This window comes from Eurypyga helias, unplaced genomic scaffold, assembly GCF_000690775.1.
Source record: "Eurypyga helias isolate BGI_N326 unplaced genomic scaffold, ASM69077v1 scaffold1889, whole genome shotgun sequence".
Taxonomy (NCBI): domain Eukaryota; kingdom Metazoa; phylum Chordata; class Aves; order Eurypygiformes; family Eurypygidae; genus Eurypyga; species Eurypyga helias.
This window is the reverse complement of record NW_010272518.1, coordinates 58,933-83,607: the sequence shown is the minus strand read 5'-3', so window position 1 is coordinate 83,607 and position 24,675 is coordinate 58,933. Positions and strand designations below refer to the sequence as shown.

At 36.7% G+C, this 24,675-nt stretch overlaps 1 protein-coding gene across 1 annotated transcript in view; it reads left to right on the top strand.

Moving 5' to 3' along the window:
• GPHN (gephyrin) overlaps positions 1 to 24,675 on the top strand; it is a 172,677-nt gene that overhangs the window by 100,696 nt on the left and 47,306 nt on the right. The window contains exons 9-10 of the mRNA XM_010159134.1: positions 17,423 to 17,465; positions 20,820 to 20,957. Coding sequence (XP_010157436.1) covers positions 17,423 to 17,465; positions 20,820 to 20,957 — 181 coding nt within the window. The remainder of the gene's footprint in view (positions 1 to 17,422; positions 17,466 to 20,819; positions 20,958 to 24,675) is intronic.

Genomic DNA, 24,675 nt, shown 5'->3' with positions numbered 1-24,675 from the left:
GCTGGACCCTCTCCAGTAGTTCCTTGTCCTTGAACTGAGGAGCCCAGAACTGGACACAGCACTCCAGGTGAGGCCTCACCAGCACAGACTGGAGTAGAGTAGATGTGTATGAATAACATGCTCTCTGCTCAGTCCACCAATGCAGCAAGTGGTCACTGAGAATTTAGGTGGAAATTCTTGCTAGGTTCATCTTAACCACAAATGTATCCAGACTGCCATGTAGATGCTAATTTTGTTTAAGTGTAAGGAAGTTTTGCTGGAGCTTCTGATAATTCATTTTTCCACCCCTAGAAAAAAATGAATAAATTTCAGTTATTAAGCGGCTTTTACTCTTTTTTCACAAACAGCTATCATCAGAACATTATTAACATAAAAAAAGTTAAGGAAAAAAACTCCACCAGAACTCAGACTACTCTTTGTAATTGAAACATGAAATGTTTTCAACCAAAGAAAGGATTTTCAGATTGGTTAGGAAAAGAAATACTATAAATAACTGGAGAGTCCTTTTTAATACTTGAGTTACGTCTGAGTGATTAATAGTATAGAAAAATGGGTATCTTGTATAAACAATGTGTTTCTTAAGCAATCAGTAAAACAGTAGGGTTACTGATTACCTTGTGTTTGTGCTGAAAGCTTTCGGCAGCAGCAGTGTTACTCAAAAATCAGAGCACTTCACATTGCGTAGGGGCATAATCTGCAGATTTCTACTGACCTACATCTGGCCATTAGTCATTTAACTTTGCAAGTTATTCTGGTTTTTGAGGCCGTGAGATTGAAGAAAAACCTCTGTTGTCAATATGTTGGTTCTGAGCATCTGAAAACATAAGGGAAGAGTAGGGCCTCTGTTAGGTTTTCACATTATACCCTTTGCAGAGTTAGAACCAAAATAGTAGTTTTGAATGAAAGAGATTGGTAAAGCTTCATCCTAGAATACCTTATTGTCCTAAGGATAGTGTTGTCAGTTACTAGAGGAGGAAGGATTGATAGTTGTCTTCAGATTCATCATTAGTTTTAATTGCTTTATAAAGACACTACTTCTTTCTTTCTTTTAAGAAATTTCCACCTTAAAAGGCACAAATTTCGAGTTTCTGAAAGAGCTGGTCATGGAAACTTAATGAACCCCCTACTACTATCCCAGTGCTGGAACCACCTATACAGAAAACCTTCTGAGACCCTTACTGTGCCACCATTTGTTTTTTAACAGTGTTTTCTTTTCCCCACTGCACAACCAGGCTCGGCTCCCTTCGTGCTCATCCACCTATAGTGTTTCTGAGGTATACTTCGCACGTGTTCTCCCACACAGTCAACCTGCTCGCCCATCACACTTCTTTTGTCTTATTTACCTTTTTCTTTTTGCATTGCACTGTGCACAGGTGGGGAAAAGTCAGCGGGGGGGCAGATTTTGCATGATCAACCTGCAACCATGTTCAGCGTGGTTTTAAAATCACTGTACCAGTCTGGGACCACAATGATGTGTAGTCTAGCTAGGCAACTGCTACGTAACATATGAGCATAAATTGTATAACAAAAGCATCCTTAATTATCTCTTACATTAAAATAAAAATAATAAACTTAGAGATTTCCAGGCTGCAAAATGTTTCGGTGGTTAGTCTGACCCATTTTCAGTCGGTGAAACTGGAAGAACTCTGTAAAGATGGCCATCACATTATGATTACTAGTTACCAATCTAGATATAGGTGGTTTTGTAGTATCTGAAGTTCATTATTAATTTCCAAAGCTCTGGCTTGGGTCAACTACCTGCCAAAATGTGTATACTGTTGTAAATACTTCCGTATCAGCTTCATGACAGTCTTCTATAATAAGGTATAGTACTATCTTAGCAAGAATTGAAAAGAAAAATACATTCAATTGTACTTTGGATGGGGGGAAAAAAGGAGAAAGATACTAAGATTAACTGGAATTCACAACATCATGGGATAAAAGCAGGATTTATAAAATACTGTCAAATTAATGCCATGACCCACTGTGTAAAGATTAGGCTTCAGCATATCATTATAATTGATTAATGGTTGAGTATCAAAAAGCTGAACTCTAGGTTTTCTGCAACACTGAATCAGTCTTGAGCACCTACTGTTATTTATTCTGTATTTTAAAAGAATACCTTGAAGTTAACAAGTTTGCCCAAAAAGATGACAGTTTGCTCTATCTCACGCTGTGGGCCAAGTTCTAGACCTGATGTGAATGTTCTGTTAATGAGCATCTCACAAAACGCAAACATAAGGAGCTCACCTACTCAGTCACTTTGTCCCTAAGCAGCGAGACCTGTGTCTAAGCAGTACCTTGCTGATGTGTGCCTAATTTTTTCTCAAAAGCTTCAGCTTCTCAAGCAATCAAGCCTTGCACTTCTTTGTCCTTAGTAATAGAAACTTGTTAGGGTTTTTTTTCTAGTTTCAGTGTATGAACAGGGAAAAGGTCTAATAAACACATTTTTTAAGAAGAAAGATGCTTCCCAGTTTTTCTGTCCTAGATAAATTGTTGCTCTCTGGCTTCACCAGGAGGCAAGTCATTTTAAAGAAAATCAACTGTGTTCTTAAAAGCACCTGATAAGTAGTCTGCAGTTTGCTGTGCCTTGTTACTATATTGTATGAAAGCCCCACTGGTTTTATCATGATTATCGTCAAAACACCAGTAGGGAATAAATAGGTAAGACTATGCTCATACACATACAAAGAAACTTTTGTCTAAGCTAATACAGGAGCGAGAAGTTAAGTTTAGTGCTTACAGATGCAAGACGAACGCCATCCTCACTCACCCAGCCATTCTTCTGAATGGTCTGTATGAAAAAGCACTGAATCAAGCGGTATTTCGGCTTGATGACACTTCTTCCGAAGAATCCAACCATGATAGTTCACATCAGCAATAATGGTGAACATGCTCTTACGCATTATGAAGAAAAAAAATCCCACTTTCAGAGAAACCGGACACTTCTTGCTTTGCCTGCAACTTCAGCCATTTGTCCTTTTCACGTTGTGGAGGGATCGCTGTCTTCGAAAGAAATACAAACCAAAGGATTGTCAACGGTGACTGGTCAACATGTATGCGTCGATCAGATTCCAGAATCTATTTTGCCTTCTCCAAAGCTATCAGGCTGTAGTACCAATTAGTGATCTTGGAAAAGGTAGATTCTACTGCAACTGAAGAAGAAAATTAGGGTATTAAGTGCATGAAAACTTAGTGAGCACTGTCCGCAACGGGTGGCGTTGCAACTTGTAGTGAAGAGTCTTCCAGCTGAAGTATGAAAGTGGGACTGTGAGAGTGTACAAGCAATTCATCATTTATACCCTGTCCAAAGGGAAAATCTTCATATCTAAAATGCGGATAACCTGGCTGCCTCATCAACCAGATCTAGTGATGCAGTTAAAAAATTTCTAGCTGATCAGAATTTCATGCCTATGAACCGCAGAGAGCAAGAACTGACTGCCCTCTTTTAAACTGCAAACCGAAGGTGTAAAGAACCAGATAGATACGTTCTGCTCTGGTGCAGGATAGCACCCTGTGTATTTTCGAACAGACTGTTTGAGCCAATGGCAGATCCAAAGGAACAAATCAATTGAAACTGAAGATCTCTGTGGCAATTGTAGCTATTTGAAGAGGCAGGGAGCGATTGGAGATTCTGTGGGGTCCATAAAGGATTTGGTGTGTAGTTTCTAAACTTGTAAGAGACTCTTCATTCAGGAATATGTCAGGCTGCATGTCAAGCAATGTTCAATGTCATCTGCTATTATTTTGGAAAAGGGGAAAGCCTGCTATGAGTAAACAACACCCTGACCTTTAAATGGTATGATAGAAAATCTCCCAAGGTGAGGTATTGTTAAATGCAGTCCAAAAGCCTACCATTGTCTTTGGCCAAGGGGAAGAAAATGAGTAATGTTGTATTGCATAATGTCTCATATCCAAGGGGCAAAATGGACCACACTTTTGATAGGTTCTCAAGGTTGCTTCTTCTGTCTACTCCGATTTCTGTGGTTCTTATTCCAAGAAAATACTTTTCTTAAGCTGATACTTCAGCACCAGGTGCAGAGCTTCTTAATTTTATATGTCCAAAACATCACCAAATAGCTTTGGACCTTCAGAAGACACAAGAAATACAGAGACAAGAAAAATGGAATCAATGCTGTGGGAATTCAGCTGAACATACCTTCTGACAAAGGTACAAAAAAAGATAAAAAAATATAACCTGATATAAACGATTTCTGAAAGCTGTTTTTCAGAAATAGACATTGTACAGTCATCATTAGAAATTTCCTTACAATTGTAGTTGTTGAGAAAAGCTCTGGAATTAGATTAATTGGCACTCCTAGAGTTAAGATTGACAAAGAGGAAAGTGAGTGTACTATGAGGGATTTTTCTCCTGCTGTCTTTGATCGAAGAAGTAAAACATCTTTTAGCAGAAGTGAAGCTTAGGATCTGTGTATTCTGCATTGTGAAGAATTTGAGGTAGAATTTGCTGCCTGATTTTTTTCATATAAAACAGCCTTGTAGAGGCTGTTTTACATTTCAGAGTCCGGTAATTAATAATTAAGCTTCTTTTCACCTGTTCCTTTTTAATTTCACTAACAGCACTGGTGACACTGTGGATATGGTCAGCTGATTACTATTTGAGAAGAAAGGGCAGAAAGTTTTTAAAAACTTTACTTACCTTTATTTAACAGAAAGGTTTTCACAGTTTATTGAACTCCAGGCATTATAGGGTAGTAGTGCTACTTGCCCCCAGTCAGCACCTTAACAATTGCACGTGTCTAGAATGAGGTGCTGTCTTTGGTTCAATTCAATTAAGTCAAAGTGAGTTTCTTTAAAAAGTGATTCCCTTGTGGCAAGAGAAGTAAAGCTTTAATGCTCTAAAATGGTATAATGGTAAAATATAAATTCATATTCTCTTTGAATTTCCCAATATATAATAATGTATTTCCCCATTCATGAAAACCAGTTAGTATCATGCCTGTAATCTTTGTAAATGTTAGCAGGACAACTTAAATGATTTTTTTTAAGAGTAGAAATATTAATTAGAAATTATGCTGACATAGCAGTTCTGCAGTATAGTATGTGTTTAATGTATCTATAATTTACTTACCATCCAGTTGCCACAAAACATAGTAATTTATTTTTAATAGCAGTAGTTCACGTAAGAAATTATTAAATAAGATTGACTTTGCTTACATTTTTAGAAGTACTCTGACTTGTAGCTTGTATCTTAAAAATACTGTATGAAATGTAAAATTGGTGGATTGACCAGGAAAGTCCATAGGCTCCTAATTTATAAAATTACACTTATGTAGGATTACACAATGGCCCCATTTTTTATCCTCATTTGTATCTCAGCCTTTTTATTACCAGCATCAACCTCTCTCTCTCCCCCCGCCCCCTCCCCTGGCTTTTGCATGCGCTATGTGTTTGGCTAAAAGTGTAATGAAGGAAACCTATTGATCTGCTTGTTGAAAATATAGTGGCAGTGAAATGTTTAATTCAGTGCTATCCCCTGCTTTCTAAAAAATCAAATTTTTCAGAGGGAGACACTCAGGTCTGTAGTTTGTCATAAGTTTTATTTACCCTCGTTGAGTGGTTAGAACATGATGGCTTGTGTTTTGAAAGTTCTGCAAAGTTATATGTTAGTTTTCTCTCCCACAAAGTATATTATTTCCATAGAAATAGTTTTGGAATATGTATTGGCTGCATACTGATTGATGGGATTTGATTGTACACTTAGCATTATTAATAAAACAGACTTTCACTACCTTACCTCATAATACAAGAACAGAGGGATCAATACTGGGAATTAAGTAGCAGCAGTATTCAGAAAACAAGAGGACTGTTTCCTGCAACAGGTAGTTGACTTCAAGAGTCCATTCAGATACTGCAGAAAGATTCTGAAGTGCTCTAGGTTCAGTTATTCTATCTATATAGTATACATTACAAAATGTTTTAAATAAGTGAATCTTGTTCTTCAGAACTAAAGCTGGGTAAGAGATTGTTTCTCCTTCTACTTAGACTAGTTTGAACAGAAGGCAGTGGTGAAAGATCAAGAACTGCTACTCTGACATTCAGGTGTTTACCACCAGCATAGAACCTAGAATTCAGTTTTAGGTACAGGCTGTTAAGTTCACTGTTGATATCTCTTGCAAATCTGCACTGCATAGCACAACTGATTTGGGGATGAGTGGACCACTTATATCTTAAGGGCAGAGGGGACTACTTTTGACAGTCAGATTCAAGAACATCCTTAATCTGTGCACAGTAAGCCCATCATTTTGAATTTGTTGCCAACCTGCAAATTCTGCATCCAGGACTTCCAGGAGGCTTTTCAGTTCTCTTATTCATAGAAAATACCCTTGCTAGTTCTATCTTCATCCTTTCTGTTGGGATTAGGAGCTGTACAAAACAACTTCTATAGCATTCTCTTTGCCATACCAGAATAGAGAACTGGTTTTGCTACAAGAGCTAGATGTCATATCAAGAAAGGCATTCATGACAGCTCATGAGTGAAAGTATGGCAAAACTTCAGGTTGCATCAGGCAGGAGAGTGTGTTAGTGCAATAAGCCAGTCAAGGTATGCATGAATAACTTGGATTAATTACCTTTTAGATACTTAGAGTAAAATAAATTTTTACAAATTCATCGAGAAATATCACTATATTTGTACTTGAATACATTTTATCTTTGTTTACCCACTACTGAATTTCAAAATAGATCTATTATTAGTTCATAAATTCAAAATAGAAGCAAAATTTTACTTAAACTTACAGCTCCTCTTTGCATGGTCCTTTACCTTGTGACGTCTGTCAAATAAAATTATCCCTTCATGTTAACGTTTTGCACTTACTCTTCTGTTCTCTACTAAGAACAATTCAGTTCAATCACTGAGTTCATTTACAAAGAACTATTTAACATGCAGGAGAGTGGTAAAAACTGGGATTTTGAATGGCATCTCATTTCATGTTACAGATTTTAGTTTAAACCTTATCTGTTCAATTTATCAAAATTGTAATACTTTTTGTTGGTTTTTATTATGGCAAAATGCTTCCAAGCTCAATTTTTATCAGAGGGAGGATAAATAAAATTCAAAGTGTCTGTTAGGAAGCATAGGCACTAAGAAATTGAATTATAAAATCCCAGCTATTTTCCAGATAATGTTATATACATTTCCATATTCCAAAAATCAAGTAATTCAGAAATAATTTCCATCCTTCCCCATTTGAAACTTTAAACTTCTTTGCTTTTTGTTTCAAGACAGGTCTTTATGTTTCAATTTGAAATGTCCATCCCTGATTTTTTCCCTTTCTTCTTCTTCCACAAAACAGGGAGACGCTACACTTCCATGTGGTAGAGATGTGCAATCCTTAATGAAACAAATAAATCCACTCAGAGCCCCACAACTGGCATTTTCTTTTTGATTGGTTACAGTCTAGACCCATGTATGTAATCTACATTTGTATCCATGTAAGCAAAGGGGTTTTTTCCATTTTCATGTGCTGTACCATACCTTGGACTGTATGGTATCAAAACTGGCTTTGTTAGATGTAACTGTGAGATTTCTTTTCTAGACAACCACTGTTTTCTTTTAAAATCCAGTAGCAAGATGCTCACCGGCATACAATGTTTGGTAATTATTTGTTTGGGTTTTAATACTTAAATCAGTTTATTTGAGAAGCCAGACATTAGTTTGTATTCTGTTACACTAGTAACAATACCCAGTGCAAATACTCTCTAGGTTCACACCCCAAAGCAATCTAACTCTTCAGAATCAGCTTCAGTAACAGAATCTATGGAAAAATCTAGAGTCTGAAATAGTAATAAATCAAAGCTTCTGTTACATTGCTGTTATGGCCTTTGGAGTAATCACTGATGTAAAATGCCATACCTGTGATCTAATTTAAGTGCATCTCTAGTCGGCAGTGTCTGTTTTAACACATGGAAATCAAATTAGATACACACAGCAGTGTCATTATTAGTAACGTGTAGCTCAAATGTCAGTGGATTCCCATCAGTGCTCCCTACTGCCTCTTATCTGCCTGTTTTTTCCAGTTTTTCAAATGCAGTTTTGTAACATGGAAACAAGATTTTTTTGCTAAGCGTAATTACTATAAAGTTTTTCATTTAAGAGCTGGAGGGGAAAAAGAATGTCCTTATTCACAGTATTTTCCATATCCCTTTCTATTCCAGGAATTTCAAAGATTCAGTGCTGCTAGAAGCCCAGTCAAATTAATATTCTGTTCTCAGGCACATAGCAGCTGTGGGGAGGCCAGTGCTTGCCATTGTGCTGGACCTTGCAACCCAGACTGCCAAATTCAAGACAGCACTAAAGGAATCTTATCCTTTTGAGTCATTGAGACTCAAAGCAAAATCCTAAATGCAAAACCTCTTCCTGCATTTGTATTTCTGATCACTTTCAAAAATAATTTCAAACTTGGGTGTGACAGTATAGTTTTCAATGCAGTGTTTGCTCTATGCCAGCTGCTCCTTTCCACAGCTTATGAACCCTCTGAAATCATGACATTATTCATCCATAGTCTGTGTTTCTGCCTCAACTCAAAGACAGAAACCTAGCTCTTCATTTAGTGAGTTCACTGCACAGATATTTATTTTTCATATGGATTCATGGACTGAATCTGCTTTATTTTTCTTACAGTTGTTGCTCCCTAGTTTGAATCTTAACTTAAAAGAGCTTTATTCATTTTTATACTTGAAAGTGTAGAACTCAGGTTTTGACTGAATACTGTATACATCAGTGACTATAATGTATACCATATACAAAACTAATAATTACATATGTTTACTGGTTTTTGCTCTTGTCCTTGAAGCACTTCAAATTTGATGCTCCTAGCTCAAATAAAAATATTAAGCTTAACTACAATCAATTACCTTGGAGTTATGCCAGTGCAGAAATCCTGATTGGACCAGATGGGGAAACGTGTTTTGTTCCTGCTCATATAGTTAAAAAAGTAGTCCAACCATTCACTTTAGAATGATAATAACTATAAAATTTTCCAACCAAAATTTCTGGCAAACACCAAGGAAAAAAGCTGAAATTTAACTTTTAAAATGCTTTGAAAATGTAAGAAATTGGGTGATGGCCTGTTGTTGACTCCTTAGGCCTGAAGATTCAGTGATCAGTTGATTGGCGGCTTTTGAAGCTTATTGTTATTTTGGTTTTGTTGTTACTGTTTCCATGTGTTCATATTCTTTTAACATAGAAATGTAAGGAATGGTAACTTGTGCAGTCAGTTTCCAGGAAGATAAGAGTTTAGGCATGAAATACGGGTTGTAGGCTTTGTGAGCAGTTTCATTCAAAATCCTTTGACGGTCAGTGGAAAGGTGATTTTTTACTTCCACAGACCTTGGATCAAAGTTATGGAGGCCCGCAGGCCTCCGACCAGGTATGAACAAAACCAGCAGAAGCTAGAAGCTCCAAGGAGGCCTCTGTCCCTTCCTCATCAACATTTATTCAGATATTGGTAATAAAAAGATGTTAAGAAAGCTGAATTGTATTTCCCAGTTGTAGTAGATGGGGTGAATGGTGACTACAGCTATGCTGCTTTCAGTTCAGGCGACATGGCTGTCTGCTGGAACAGAAAGCACAGTGCCGTCGCAGAAGGCCCTGAGTGGGTACCAAGGAGGGCTGTATTGCATTTTTTGTCCCCGTATTAATGCAAGCTTCATGTTTTGTGCTGAAAAAACTTCGTACACCATTTTGAGGAGTACTCATTTTCTGTATGTCCTTCTTGAGACACATACTGAGGAGTCATGTTCACACATTTGTTCACTCCAAATACAGTTCAACTAAATGGCACCTGAGGGGCTTTGCATCCTGTAATCCAGCTGTAAGCATGTCAAGTTAAATTGTGTCTAGATGTCTCTGGGTCTCAGTTTCCCATGTGTAAAATCAAGTCATCCCTCTGCTTCACAAAGATTTTGTAAAAACAAATTCAATCATATGTGTTAGCACATTTTATACTGTAGAACCAAGCACAACAGAGAAATCTATAAAGAACTAAATAATTCTCCATTCAGAAGAGAGATGGGATAATGTTTAGTAAGTAAAACATTAAACTAGTTTTTGAACAGTGAGATTAAAATGAAATGGCCTTATCTTGTCTCCTGCAGAAGCCCTGCTGAAAATAATTATGATGAAATCATAATGCCTACATGTCAAAGGAAGAATAAAAGTTGCACACGTATTTATCCGATACTTCCTAAATGTTGTGTTTCACTTCAACTTGTCAATTTTGCTTGACTATATTTGAATGAAGAGCTTTGTTTACAATTCTGATTTTGAGGGCCATGCCATTCAAGTAAAATATTTTCCATTTTATGCAGTAGTGAGGAACCTTCATCATTTTAATGCTGCATTGAAACTGACTATTGCTGGATCAAGAAACAGAAATATGGGAATAGCTGAAATTTTATCTAAAAAGCAAAATACTTTTAATAGAAATGAAAACTTTTTAAGATGTCAACCTTACTAGTGTATGTCAAGTGTTAGGGAGCAATTTATGGTGTGTTTGAGGACAAGAATTTCTATACATCACTTATGTATTTTTAGTGAATCTTATCGATAGCAGCTTAAAAAGCTGGTTGAACTGGAATGGACAAGGAGTTTAAAAAGTCTTAATGCTGGTCAGATAGGATATAAGTCAGCCATTTAGCATATACTTGTAAGGCTAAGTGATTTCATCAACCAATGGCCAGGGTGTGAGATTGTATGAAAATAAGCAAATAGATCATACTTCTGTGGCAAACAGCAATAACAACGTGAATCCCTTTCTCTTGTATCTCTTTGGAAAGAAAATTTATTCTCTCTGCCTTTATATACACTATTTGATTCTGAAACCAGAGAATATATCCAGGGTACTGGGGAACTGTTTAAGATTTTCATTCAAACAAAAAACAGATCTTGTTCACAGATAACAATATGTGTAGTAGAACATTTTATTTTCCCAAGTGCAGTGTTCCTTGAGATTCCTTGTGTCTTAAAAATCCCACTTTCGTTCTGTTAGCACATGTTAGAAATATCTGTTGGAGGTTGTGCACAAATTATTTGGCAATAATTTTGATGTCTTGATTTAATAAGGGCTTTAGATTACACAAGATGTGTGTCCTCTCCATATTTGGGTATTATAATTAATACTGCTTCTCTGAAAAATACCAGTATGATCTTGAATAAGTCTTCAGCAGCCCCTAAAATATCACAGAAATGTCCTGTCTATCCAGTATTATTCATACAGCATATCTGTATGCTGTCCCAGGCTCCTAAGAACACAAAATCCAGCTCATACTTTTTTCTCATATAAATGTAAATGTTTCATTGCAATTCCTCTGAAGAAATAAAAAACACTTTCTCTTTGCTTCTTTTTATTCTCATCAAGTCTATGCTGCCAGTTTGTAGTAGCAAGTTTGCTTTCCCATTAGCTTTCTGACCAGTAGTTTACTATTTTATCTCCTTTTTGGCTGTATGTGTCATAGTTCTTCCTGATTTCTCATTCAGTGAGGTGTTCAGCTTGCAATTTTAATTAATGTATAAGATTTTGTTTGAACTCTTCTAGTAATAAACATATTGATTTTGCATCTCCAGAACAAGGTCAGTTTCTGCTGAGGGACAATGGCTACTCAGCATTTTATTTGCATCCCAGAAAACTGCCTTTTGCCTTTTCATTTCATTTTGGTCCAAATATTGGATAATATCTTTTTTTAATACTTCTCCAGGAAAAGGAACTAATTTAGTTCTTGTGTTTCTGCGGTGTATTCATGAATCTGCTTCCTCTGTCCTGTTTGAACGGTAGTTAGGATGAACCATCATTTGACCATAAAATTCCATGTACGTGTTCAGAGTCTACAGGGAAACAATGATCAGAATTAAATGTACCATTGTATAAAGTGTAGGTGACTAGGAAAAACCTCAGAAAAGAGAACCCTGTACTGTATGGATGAAGACAGAAAGGCACATTCAAGATTGGAGGATTACTTTTGTTCAGTATCGAGTCTACCAAGCATAACACTTGGTGGTAAAAATCTGCTCCTAAAATGATTTTGGCTTCAAATGATTTTTTGCTTATTTCTTCCCACTGAGTCGAAATGAGTAATTCCGTGTGTAGAATATTACATTATTCATATTTAAATTTTGGTGAGATGAATCTCACCAGCAGTGCTGCCTCCTTTTAAAAATGTGTTTGTGGGTACTACTTGCTGCTGTCAAATTCCTTGAGCTCACTTTCCCTTTCACTGGTGTTCTGAGTTTAGCAGGAGAAAAATTATTCTGTAGTCCTTTATTCTGTAGAGTCCTAATCCAGATGGCTATAAAGCATACTCTTAAGACCTTGCATAGTCAGCTCAGTGTAATAATGCTGTTTGAACAGGAATTCATTCCTGAAATAGGAAGATTGCATCTTGTGAAAAGATTATTTAATCCGCAAACACTTTGTTAAACGTTTTCTGAGGAACTCAGTTCCAGATATACTCTTCCTGTGAATTTTTTTAACAACTTCATTTTTATATTCCATATTAATTCACTCAAAGAAATTGTCTTTGTTCTTCAGATTAGATTTAAAACTTTTTTTTTTTTAACCAAACCAACCAATGTATTTCATTACATTTTTCAATTTGCTCCTAGTGTAACCTTATATATATTGCTTAGAATAATAGGCCAGAATCAATTTTTACAGTATTCGTACACCAGTTTGTGAGATTGTTACTCATGGTTTTGTTATATTTTATATATTTATTTAGAGATGCTGATCAATGTACGTTGCACTCTTCTCAGGGAAAAGGTATTTTAGGCAAGAGACAGCGTGCAAACCCCAACAGTTATAAATCAGATCATGTGTGATTCGAAATCTATTTAAAGCAGGCAAATGTTTGACAGACCATTCAAATGGCACAAAGTATATTGTACAGAACTCGGATCATGTAGTTACTGATAAATCACACGTAGGAAAGAGCAGCAGCAGCATACTTTCCCACAGCACACAGAATAGATTGTCTCCATAAAGCTGCTGAAGTTTCAAGGAGAGGTTATACGAGTTATGCGCTTTCTCAGCGCCAGTAAGTTGTAGTAGGTGCGGTACCTCATAAACAGGCCTGCCTGGTGTTTATGAGACAGACAGAGGGGCAGAGTTCTGAGATCGGTAACGGCTGCCGTGCTTTTTGCATACCCTGCTTCCTTCATTACAGCTTGGCGAGCTCGTTCCCTTTGCTGTACCTTAGTCCTCTGTGTCTGTGCGTGTGTTTGGGTTTCTGCTGGTGGTTCCACATTCTGCATGCTTTCCTGAAAGCGGAGCAGTGTGCTTTCCCATAAATGATAGAGATTATGGGTTAGCCTCTGACAGGCTCTGTGTTCCTGAGAAGTGGGCTCTTTCTGTTGGTGATAACTCATGTTTTGATATCATTGTTCTGAATTGTTCTTCATGTTGTAAAATTGAGTTGAAATGTACTCCCATAAGAGTTAGCTTTTCATATTGGGCTGGAAACTCTTCATCTTTGTGTAGCAATTTGTTTTATTATAACCAAGGCTTTTAATTGTACCTCCCATAATGAAGAGCTGACTTAATACTCTGTGCTAATCTTGTTATGACTTTAAAAAGGTAAGTAATTTCTCTAAACATTCCTAACAGTCATGGTAAAGTGTTAAAGGGTTTTTCAATTTTCTTCTTTTCTTTATTTTTCACATGATTTTTTTCACTTGTAGCATGAACTTTTCTTTGTGTCTTTTTCTATTTTTCTTGTAAAAAATTGTTTCGTGGACTGATTTTTATTTGCGGCAAAACAGATCATGTAGATATAAATAATTTCAATGCAGTACAGTAATTGATTTCATTTTTCAAACCAGTCATGATTGATGGATAGAAATTGTCAGCAGGACTGTTTATTTTACCATTCCCTTAATTTATTTTTTGAGTACTTTATTTCACATTCTGTTTAGTACTTCAGCCTATGGGAGAAAGCTTACTTTGCATTCCAGCATGATGAAATTATATCTTAAATAACATAAAATCCAGTTTGCTTAAAAAACCTGAGTAATGTGAATCGAATGCTTTGGGTTTGGTTACGTTCTGCCTGAACTATGAAGGGGAATGGTACTGGGTGGTAGCCCACTGTATCTTCTGGCAAGGTACATTGTGAGCCAGGAGGTTGTAGAATGGACAAATAATAAATCTGTACTTTCCCTGTGAAAGGAGAGACAGCCATAGGTTGTTATTTCGGTATCTACTTGTGACTGAGAAGAATTACAGTAAATAATACCACTAATCACTCACCCCAGTCAGTCATGGTACTATATGCAATGTAATATGGATTCTTTACTTAGCAGTAGCTGTGAAAAGAATACAGATTTTTTTATAAATGTCACAAATAACAAAGTAGTAAAACATACTAATAATGAATATGATAAAAGGCACTTAAAGCACATGACCCCATTTATACAAAGCTCCATTGCTGCTAAAAGTGTGTGTGTTAGAAAACTGGTGGGTTTTATTCAAAATCATATTTTTCTGCAATTTTGTTTAAAAGCAACATTTAGGATATCTATATGCAACTCATATTAAACAAACAGAAATATTATGTAATAACTAATTTTGATGTCAGTTATGTTAAAACATGGTTTGTATTCTGCAGCTGTGAGCATAGGTTGGGAAACGATCAAGTCTAGCTGATCAAGCTTTTTATTTTATTATCATGGATTCCTCTTCCACAGCTGCTTTTAAAATTTGTGGGAAGCAATTATTTCTCATACTGCATATGTTGCCCGTCAGGTGAGTGATAACATGGAAACTGTAGGCTGGGTGTAAGAAATCAAAAAGTAAATTTAAAGTCCTCTGTGTGCACAGAATTAAAAAAATGACCTGTACGGGGCTCTGCGAAGCCCACTGTCTTTTGTTGCCATTGTCATTTGGGCACTGTAAGAGCAAAACTTTGTCAGCACGTTTTTTATATTAGAAGATTTGATCTGCAAATCTCAGCTGCTCTGTTCATTATAAATCTCTTGTTTTTGTCCATACACTAGCTCCACTATAGGTTGGAAGGGCTTAAAGATGAACTGAGGAGGAATAGAGGCTACAACTCGAGAGTAACTATTACTGCTCAAAGGAGCTGTTTTCCATTCGCAAACATTGCTTTGCGCTATGGGTTTGGGCTCCTTCTGTTCCTCCACTTTGTTAAAGACTCTCTCTTGACTTCCATTTTACTTCTTTAGCACTGTCTTTGTCTGCTAACATTTTTCCTCCTTCTTAGTAGCTTTTATCTGTGTCCTTTGGATCACATATTTTACTTAGTTTGTTTTACTAGATTGTTTCAAATGTTTGTGGTTTTGGTTTGGTTTTTTTTGCCTTTTTCTTTAGGACTACGTTATCTCACTGAGTTTCATTCCACAGTTTGCTGAATCGCTTGGTTATTTTGCAGCAGGCCCATTCCTCGTTTTCTCTTTTCATGTGGTTTTCAGTGAGAAATAAGAGAGCCTCTTCCATTTTAAACAGTAGTCTTACACACATAGGCCCATGTCTCGTTTTGCACACACCATCTTCTGCCTTGCCACATCCATCCTGCTTCTCTCTCTCTCTCTCTCAATCTGTGCCCCTCTCTCTTTTGTGCTTTCTTTCTAACCATTATACCATCTTTTTGGTCCAGAATTGTCCTTTGGTAAATTATAGGTAAATAATTGCTTTTTGCAAAGAGAGTTTATTTCATGCCTTTGAAATCTAGTAAAACAACTCTGGGCCAAATTTGAGCATCATTAATATTTTGTTTGCAGTTATCTTGTATAGTACTTTTTGGTGGGAAGGAGGGAGGGTTTGGGGTTTTTCTGTTTGGGTTTTTTTTTTTAAACAACAGTTTTTTTCAGGGAAGGACACCATAACTCACTCTAAGTTGCAACATTACTTTTCATAAGTTATTCCATTACAATAAGTGGACTGTGTTGCGCTGTAGAATCCAATTTTTTCATGTGAATATACATTTGGGGCAAGCTGCTGTGGAACAGAAGAAAGAGGTTTAGAAGTGGGGCACAGTTGGTTTCAGCCTTAAATGGTTGTTTCTTTCTGAAGACAGCTTTTTGGGGGTTGAGTGCGTACCATTCTTCATCAATTGTTAGATCATACATATTCACTTTCTAAGTTTTTCTGTAACTGCGAATTGAAACTGTAGTCTGAAAGATAATCTGGATTCACTCCACTTTTACAGCAGAGACAAATGTTCTGCAGGGAAATTACACCCTCAGTGTCACCTGTGCTATTCCACTTCTTTCACCACGTGTGCACAGTTTTACTTTAGCAGTCTTCTCGATGAAATGTAGCAATACATTTGTCAGTAAAGTAAAAAAGAGAAGCATTCCATTCATATTCTTGCTGGGGTTTGTCTTCCTATGAAGTTTACTTTAGCTGGGGTTTTGTCCACACAAAAAGGTTTTCATTCAAGTGTGACCAGTTCAGTCAGCTGACCTGCCAGAAGATAGGCTGCCATTCAAATTAGTTCATCTATAAACTTGCAACTCCAGTGTTACCGTACAATGTGCCATATTTCCAAGCCTGAGAAGAATTAACAAGAACTGATGCCTCAGTACAGATGAAGTTTATGTGTTGTGTTTACGGGACTGATACTCTTTGAAAAACAATTCCTTATTTAATCGGCATGGTAAACCAATGGAGCTCTAAATATCCAGCGTTACTAGAGTATTAGACCAGTGTGAATCCTCCATATTTCCTGGAGTCAGATGAATGTATCTGGAATAGCACAGTGGCAGCTAAGCATCTAGGAAGAGAATTTGTTGAGAAACCAGTTGCCATTCTTACAGTTACTCTTTAAATTAGAATTGCACTGTAAATTTTGTACTGAACAATATAATTTCTTTTAACCAAACAGAAATAACAGAATAAATTTATCTGTCTCCAGCCAGGAGCTGTTTATACAATTGCAAAGAAGTCATATTAAATACCTTCAGAATCAACACAATCTAAATTGAGTATTTTAAAACTCTTTCCTTAATATCTGAAAACAGCAATAATAAAATTTTAAAGCAGGTCATGATAATATAGATATGTTAGTATTTTGTGTAACTATGATACAGGACCTAGATTCAGAGTTACTGTGATTACAGTTGTGTAAGAAAATGTGGATTTTCTGTTTAAAACTGGAGCTTAACACATGATTTTAACTACTGTGTTCTTTGATTTTACTCTATTACTGTCCTTAGGCCATCTTGTTTCTTATGGCAAAGGGGTGGAATCAAATTGCTTGTATCAGATTCTGACCATCAGCTACTACCCTTCTGCTTAAATGTACTTATATCCTGTAGAGTATATAAGAATGTTGCTGAGAATAAGTATAGCCTCTGTCTTAGATCCCAGGAGCTTGCCCATTATATTTCTGTATTTTGCATTCTTGTTAACTTCTGTAGCTCATAGGCTTTGTGCTCTCTCTGCAGGTCCAGTCTAGGTGCAGCAGCAAGGAGAACATCCTCAGAGCAAGTAAGTACTGAAACTTCATAGCCCTGCTGAGAAGCTAAGACTGCTCAGAAGACAGCAAAGAATAGTCAGATGGGGAGAGAAGGATATGTTTGGGACATAAGTGGGTTTGCAGAACATATTTAGTAACTTAAGACAATGAAATTCACTCCAAAGATAAAATAAAAGTGTAAATAGCTCATGCTGTTCATATATTAATGGATAGTTGCCTTTTAATTTTGTCTTCCAAGCTGTTCTTCTTATGATGTGGAGGTCGGTGTTGTTTCTGGTGGTGTATTATTCTAAAAGACCACGTGTGTGCAACTGTTATGGACAAAAAGAGTAAATGCTCAAAGACAATGAGAATGGAAATTGTCAAGTTGAATATATATGAGTTTTGATACCTGAAAATGCAGTTTAATGTTGGGTTACATAAAACCGAACCAAAAAATGCAAAGGTTAAGAATTCAGACTTGATCCAAATGACCTGTTTTTTTAATTTGCACAATTCCCTTACTTTGTTTTATGTGAATCTTTCCTACTCTAAAGTTTGATCCACCATACGTATATGTAATAACAGGAATAGGAGGTTGTTTTGGTGATAAGAGAGAAGACTGTCAGGAATTTTCTACTTTATGCAGCCATTTCACCTAGCTGTTTCAAAGCTAGAGCCATATTTTGTCATACAAAATGCTACTTAATGTAAGTAATTATTTTTAGAACCATCTGACATTTGACATTGGTGAAAGATAATGGGAAGGTCTGAGGAATTGTTTTATGTCATTTACTTATGATTAAAATGTACCACCTAGTAATTTGAGAATGAAAAAATCATTATTAGTTCTTCTCCAGGTCTGTTTAAATGTATGATACCTTTAAAAGAAGTGTTAGCATTTGTTGGTAGGAAGGAATAGGGAGAGAGAAGGGTTAGTAGTTACAGATGCATCTTTCTTCGTTTCTTCATTAAGGTTATTCATGCTCATGATAAACCTGAAGGGGCTTGCTTTATTTTTGAGTATGTATTTTCTTGGCATCTCTTGCAGAAATGACAAGTGTTGCTTTTGATGTTGGAACAAAATTGTCAGAGATCAGGAGATTTTATCTATTTAAAAAAAAAAAAAAACTGTGTGGAAGAATACATTTCTCAGTAAATTTTAACAGAATCTTTGACTTAGGCAAATGAGCTGTATTAGACACAGGATTCCAGATCTGAAGGTAGTACGCTGGGCACCATTCAGAGCATTCAAAGCCTCAAGTTTTCCTTCAAGTTTTAAGGATTGAAGAGGTGAAATGTTGGTTTCTGAAGTAGCTAACAGTGAATTTTATGTAGCAGTAAAACATAAATATTAAAGCACCTAATAGCTGTAGCATAAAGGTTGTTTGGTACCACACAATTCCCCCAGCTGCCACTGCTGTGACATAATTTTTCCTAGCATCTTTCTTCATTTTTTCCAACTTCTCCTTTTAAGAGAATAGTTTCTTAATTTATGGAGTCAGGGAAAAGTTTTTAACATATCCTGTGTTTTTTTTTAGGAATTGCAGTCCTGCTAAATAGCATTTCTTTCTCTATGCAGAGAAATGTATGGGGAGTTTGACTGTGTCACAAATGCTTTCCTTTCCTTTTCCTTATTGTTACTGGGTTGCTAACAAAACACACGCATAGTAATGGAAAATCCAAGCTTGCTAGGGACATCCCTGTTGGTAAATCCAGGAATGCATTTTTTCCACTAGTTACACTTTATTCTTACAGTAGTTTAATTTGGATCATTTCTCCCTAGTTTGCTTATGATAGTCATGTTTAAGACTGTAAAAAGTCTTAATATGGTTAAAATATATCTCATCAGCTGTTTCTCTCTTCCCCAGTAAGCAAACTGCTATGTTAAGGAACGGAATTAAGTCAGTTAGAAATTAATGGTGCTTGACAAATTCACAGTGCCTGCTTTATCATCATGTTATCTTCTAAATGTGTACAAAGAGATTGTTGAAATTCTTTCTTCCAGAATATTTCTTGGGACTGGAATTAGATGGGCAGTTTTATTTGTCTCTATTTCTTCCTCCTAGTTACTGTGTTAACAGGAAAAAATAAAGTAATGAACAATCTCCCACATATGGAGACAAGCATGTGTCAGTGCTGAAAGAACTTTTGCACATACAGATTGACTGAGTGACCTTCTCTTCTGGAGGAAAGACTTAGATTGTATGATTGTTCTACTATTTTGGTAGTTATTTTTTTTTATTAGAAGACTGCACTTAAAACAATAACCTATTTTTTTCCAGAATGTGGTCATGCGCAGCAGCAAATGGGATATTTAGGTAGCTACTGCAAAGCAAAATCATGTCATTAAAATTTTCGTTTCTGTTGTTTGTTAATGCCATCTTCTCATAATTTATGTTGCTTTAGAAATATCATTACGCATTACATATAGAACATCCACTTTGGCTTTCGTAAATACCTTTTTGTTCTAGGCTAATCCGTTCAAGATATTTCTACAAATGTAATTTTCTTAATCTTCTGGTTTGTATCTGTTACTCTTGTTTATGTATTCCTGCAATAGTTCCCTCGCTTCAGTTGCTTATCTTCACTTTCCAAATCCTTCAAAGCTTCTTGTCCTCTTGTTTACTCTCTCAGTAAGTATCAAGAAATCAAACATGCTGCTGCTTCATTTCAACAGCTTTTGTTGAATTTTCTTCCAATCTGTCCTTCATACTTGGGAAAAGTAAGCTTCCATTAAGCTATCCTACTACCTTCACTCAAATCATACTTTTAAATGTCACTTTGCGATGATGACTACAAAATCTTAACAATGGGTAGGATGCCCACTAGCTGTCTGCTGTCTTGACTGTCCAGTGATTTCAGTGTGCTTCTCTACCCTCCTTTCAAACCTTTTGACTCCCATCTCACCCTTGGATTGCAAATTCCCTGTGTCAGTGTCCATTTTTACCTTTTATCTGTGCATAACGTATTGAGATGTGTTTGTGGAGAAGGGAACGAGGAGTGAATAGTCCTGCATTCCTAGTTGATAGAACTGAGTTAGCTTCAGATTATCAACCTCAGTGTAAAATGCTGCATCGTCTCAAAGGGTTTCTGTTGCTGATTAACTGATCCTTTTATGCTCATCAAGACTTCTGGTGTGTTTTTCATGACAAGTAAGGATGTACACTTTTCTGAACTTTTTCAACTGTAAATTGCATTTCGTGTTAAATCTCTCGATTCTCGTTGAATCCAGTGCCTTCCCACTGTCTGACCTAAATGCTCCATAGTGGTAACTAACGAATTTAATTTAGCCCAAAGTGCCGGATTAATTTCAGTAAAGTGGTTTAAATGAAGACCACTGTACGCGTTGTGGCATACATAAACTTGGCGCGCTCTTCTTGCAGGTCACAGTGCTGTTGACATCACCAAGGTAGCAAGAAGACACCGCATGTCTCCATTCCCATTGACATCAATGGACAAAGCCTTCATCACAGTTCTGGAGATGACCCCAGTGCTTGGAACAGAAATCATCAATTACAGAGGTATTTTAAGTTGGATTCTTTGCAAGGATGAGGGTAATTATTTCCTTATTGTACCATCTTCTAAACCACTTGCTCTTGTATTACTGTTGTGAGGTGTCTGAGACAGTACCTTCTCCAGCAGAAAACGCTTTAGGAAATGCCAGTAATAGGATCAGAAGTCTCCTTTCAGTCAGGAGAATGTTGATTGAGCTCAGTGCTGCTCCCTGAAGGAATCTGTAACGGAACTCTAAATAAATATACAAATGAATTTTCTTCTGGTCCCTGTTATATGCAACAAAGCTCAAACATAGGGACCACAGGTTGCCTCAGTGGTCAGTTTAACACTCAACATTTGTAGATGCCAAGTAGCTCCAAGTTGTACTGTGGTCTTCACTCTGTTCTCTTACTTTGGGAGGTTCTCACTAAATCCCCTTTCCAGTCCGAGATGAATGAACAAAGCAAAGTGTTTACAGATGCCTGGTCACTTTCCTCCATGAAATTCCCTTTCTATTCTACCACCACATTTGATCCTTTTCTGACACTTACGTGCTTTTAATGTTTGATTACTGAAACTTTGTAATCAAGGGTAACTGTTACTGATTTACACAGTGAGGTTGTCTTAAAAGGCACCTAACAGCAGGCAAAATGTCAGGCCTTTGGACTGTGTCTATACTCAGAGATAGGTGAAGCCATTTTCTGGCCTTAAAAGGCATTAGCAGGGCACCTTTTCTGTTTATTCAGCTAAACTGTCCTCCCTCTTGAAACAGAGTGTTTGTAAGGCCTATTAGGTGTCCCCCTTGCTTCTGCTATCCCTTACACTGAGCCTGGGCATTATCTGGGAGAGCATTGTTGGCACAGAACAAAACCATGACGGAAAGCATGCTGACAAGTAATCCTAAAGTATGTAGGGAAGAGGAAACCTCCTCCAGGAATTCCTCCAGATTTTCCAAAGGTAAGGTGGTGAGCAAAGAGATAATGGAGCTATGAGATCCAATGTTTAGGACATTGGTGGACTTCAGAGAGCAGAGAGGTACAAATGGTTTCTGAATGGGATATTCTGACTTCTGGCTTGACAATTCAGAGTTTTCACGTTCTTTGCCAAATCTTTGTGCTGTCACAGATTTCTTCACATGTCTTCATGTTGACGTACTGATTTAGCAGACTGTATGTAGAATCACACTTGCGTGTTTAGTCACCCCAAGTGGAGATCAGCACTCCCCTGTGCCTTGGATCTCTGAGAAGATGTTGCATATCCTGCATTCAGAAGACCAATACTGGATCAACAAGGGAATATGCGTATTACACTGCACTTTCGTAATGGTGTGCCGATTAGAAGGCATTAAGGCATAAATGCCTGAGCATGGCTATTAGATCTTTTTGCATAGCTGTCAGTTACATGTCTTTGCTAAGACAGCCCTTTGCGGACAACGTGGTGGATCACAGCATTTGGTACGTTCAGTCCAAATAGATGCATATGTGTATGACACTGAACTCCGGATATAAAGAATAGCAGCCTGGCGTGTACCTCCCTGAAAAATAAGCACAGCATGTATTTATTTTGCTATATAAGGTACTGTTAAGGGACTGGAGCATTATTATTCTTTTTAACATAAAAACAGTTTTGATTTTTTCAACCTCTAGTGCAAAGATAAATGAAGAAATAAGTTCTTGAATTTGGGTTGTATTGATTGTACAGAAAAAAACAAGCATTGATAAGCTGTTATTTTTCCTTTTTTGGTCCCTGATTCTATAAACATGTCTTACTCTATTGTCCTTTTATTGTTATTTTCTTTTTCTCTGTGTCTCTGTCTTTTTCACTTCCGGATGAAAACTGACATAATTATTGCAGTCTTCCAGTACCTGAAGGGACTGACAAGGAAGCTGGGGGGGACTTTTTACAAGGGCCTGTAGTGACAGGACAAGGGGGAACGGGTTTAAATTGAAAGTGGGGAGGGTTAGATTGGATATCAGGAAGAAATTCTTCACGGAGAGGGCGGTGAGGCACAGGAACAGGTTGCCCAGAGAAGCTGTGGATGCCCCATTCCTGGGAGTGTTCAAGGCCAGGCTGGATGAGGCTTTGAGCAACCGGGTCTAGTGGAAGGTGTCCCTGCCCCTGCCCATGGCAGGGGGGGTGGAACTAGATGATCTTTAAGGTCCCTTCCAACCCAAACCATTCTGTGAATCAGTGATGATTCTATGACATACTGTTTCACACTTTCGTGTTGCTGCCACTGTGTTTCTGGAGAGAGCTTTTATTTCCCTAGAAGTTAATAAAATGTGACTAAAAATATTCTTCCAGGTAAACAGTATGCATAATCCACACATGCTACATTTATCTGTATCATCTATTTATGTGTATACACCAGTCTTTGTGCAAATATATTTATATCAACAGTAGGTAGCAGCCTTTTCTTGTATCTGGTTTGTAAACTTCTTCATTAGAACTATGGTGAAATAACACAAAATCACAGTATATATAATTTCCCGCTGCAACATGCTTTGGACAAGCTTTCACCATATAATTTATTTTGATGTTAAAAAACATTCAAAATATGGACTAACAGTTTTGTGTTAATGCTGATAATGTTACCATACCAATAACAGTGATTCTATTCAGACTACGTGCTCTTCAACATTTCCTTACAGAGACAGAATGGAGGTAATTGGTCTTAGCTAGAGGCTTACATTTGCTATAGAGTTTTATATACCCTTAATTTGTCAATAGGGCAATTTGATTGTTTCTGTTCTTATTCCACTACATGGGGATATGCTGTCAAGGTAAGAGAAGGTATTCTAGTATCATTTATAAGATCTTAGTTGATAGTTTATTTTGGTCTTCATGTTAGCTGATTCCTGACATCAAATTCAGGCTGAACATAATGATTATTACTCCTGGCATTGTTATTCCTTAAAAAGCAGTGTTATGGGTGTGGTGAGACACTTCTCTCTTCCCTCTCACCCTCTTCCCACTCACACAAAATAACAGTTAGATACATGCTAAGATCATCACCTGTAGAGTTATATTCTTTGTTTAATAGTCACATAATTGTACCCACAGTGAAAATATAAACAACATATTCCTTCATATTTTTGCACTGTAGTGCAAAAAATTGTATCTCACAATTTATTTTTTAACAAGTATACGCTTACTTTAGCTATGTACGATTTCCTAATACACAGTATGAAATTTCAGGATTGAGACTTTAAGAGGCATCCTAAAGAACACATCTGTGTCTGTGATACTGGAAATCAAATTCTCTTAATCTACAGATACAAATCTCAAGATGGAATCCCATTTTCAGAAGTTTGTAGGTGATCACCAGTGTCATACAAACAAATATATAGGATTTTTTTGTATACACATATATGTATATGTATGTGTGTGTGCATGCGTGCACACACGTATGTTAGTTTGCTAAAAATGTTGATTTTGAAGAATTAAGAAACAGTTTTTCATTTATTTATGTATTTATTTATTTTTCAGTTACTGTACCTGTAATGTCAGGAGAGAACAAAAATGTAGTCCTGGAAGCTCTGAATCCTAACTGTATTCAGAAAACCACCATTGTGTTGTGTGTGTTTTCTTTGTGATTTTTATGTCTTGAACTGAAAATTATTTTTCAGGAGCACAATTTCTCTGTCACAGAAGTGAAATGTTCAACGTTCTAGTATTGCAATTTATTTCATTAACAAATCTCCTAATTAATTTTAGCCTGATTTGTTTACATTACTAAATATA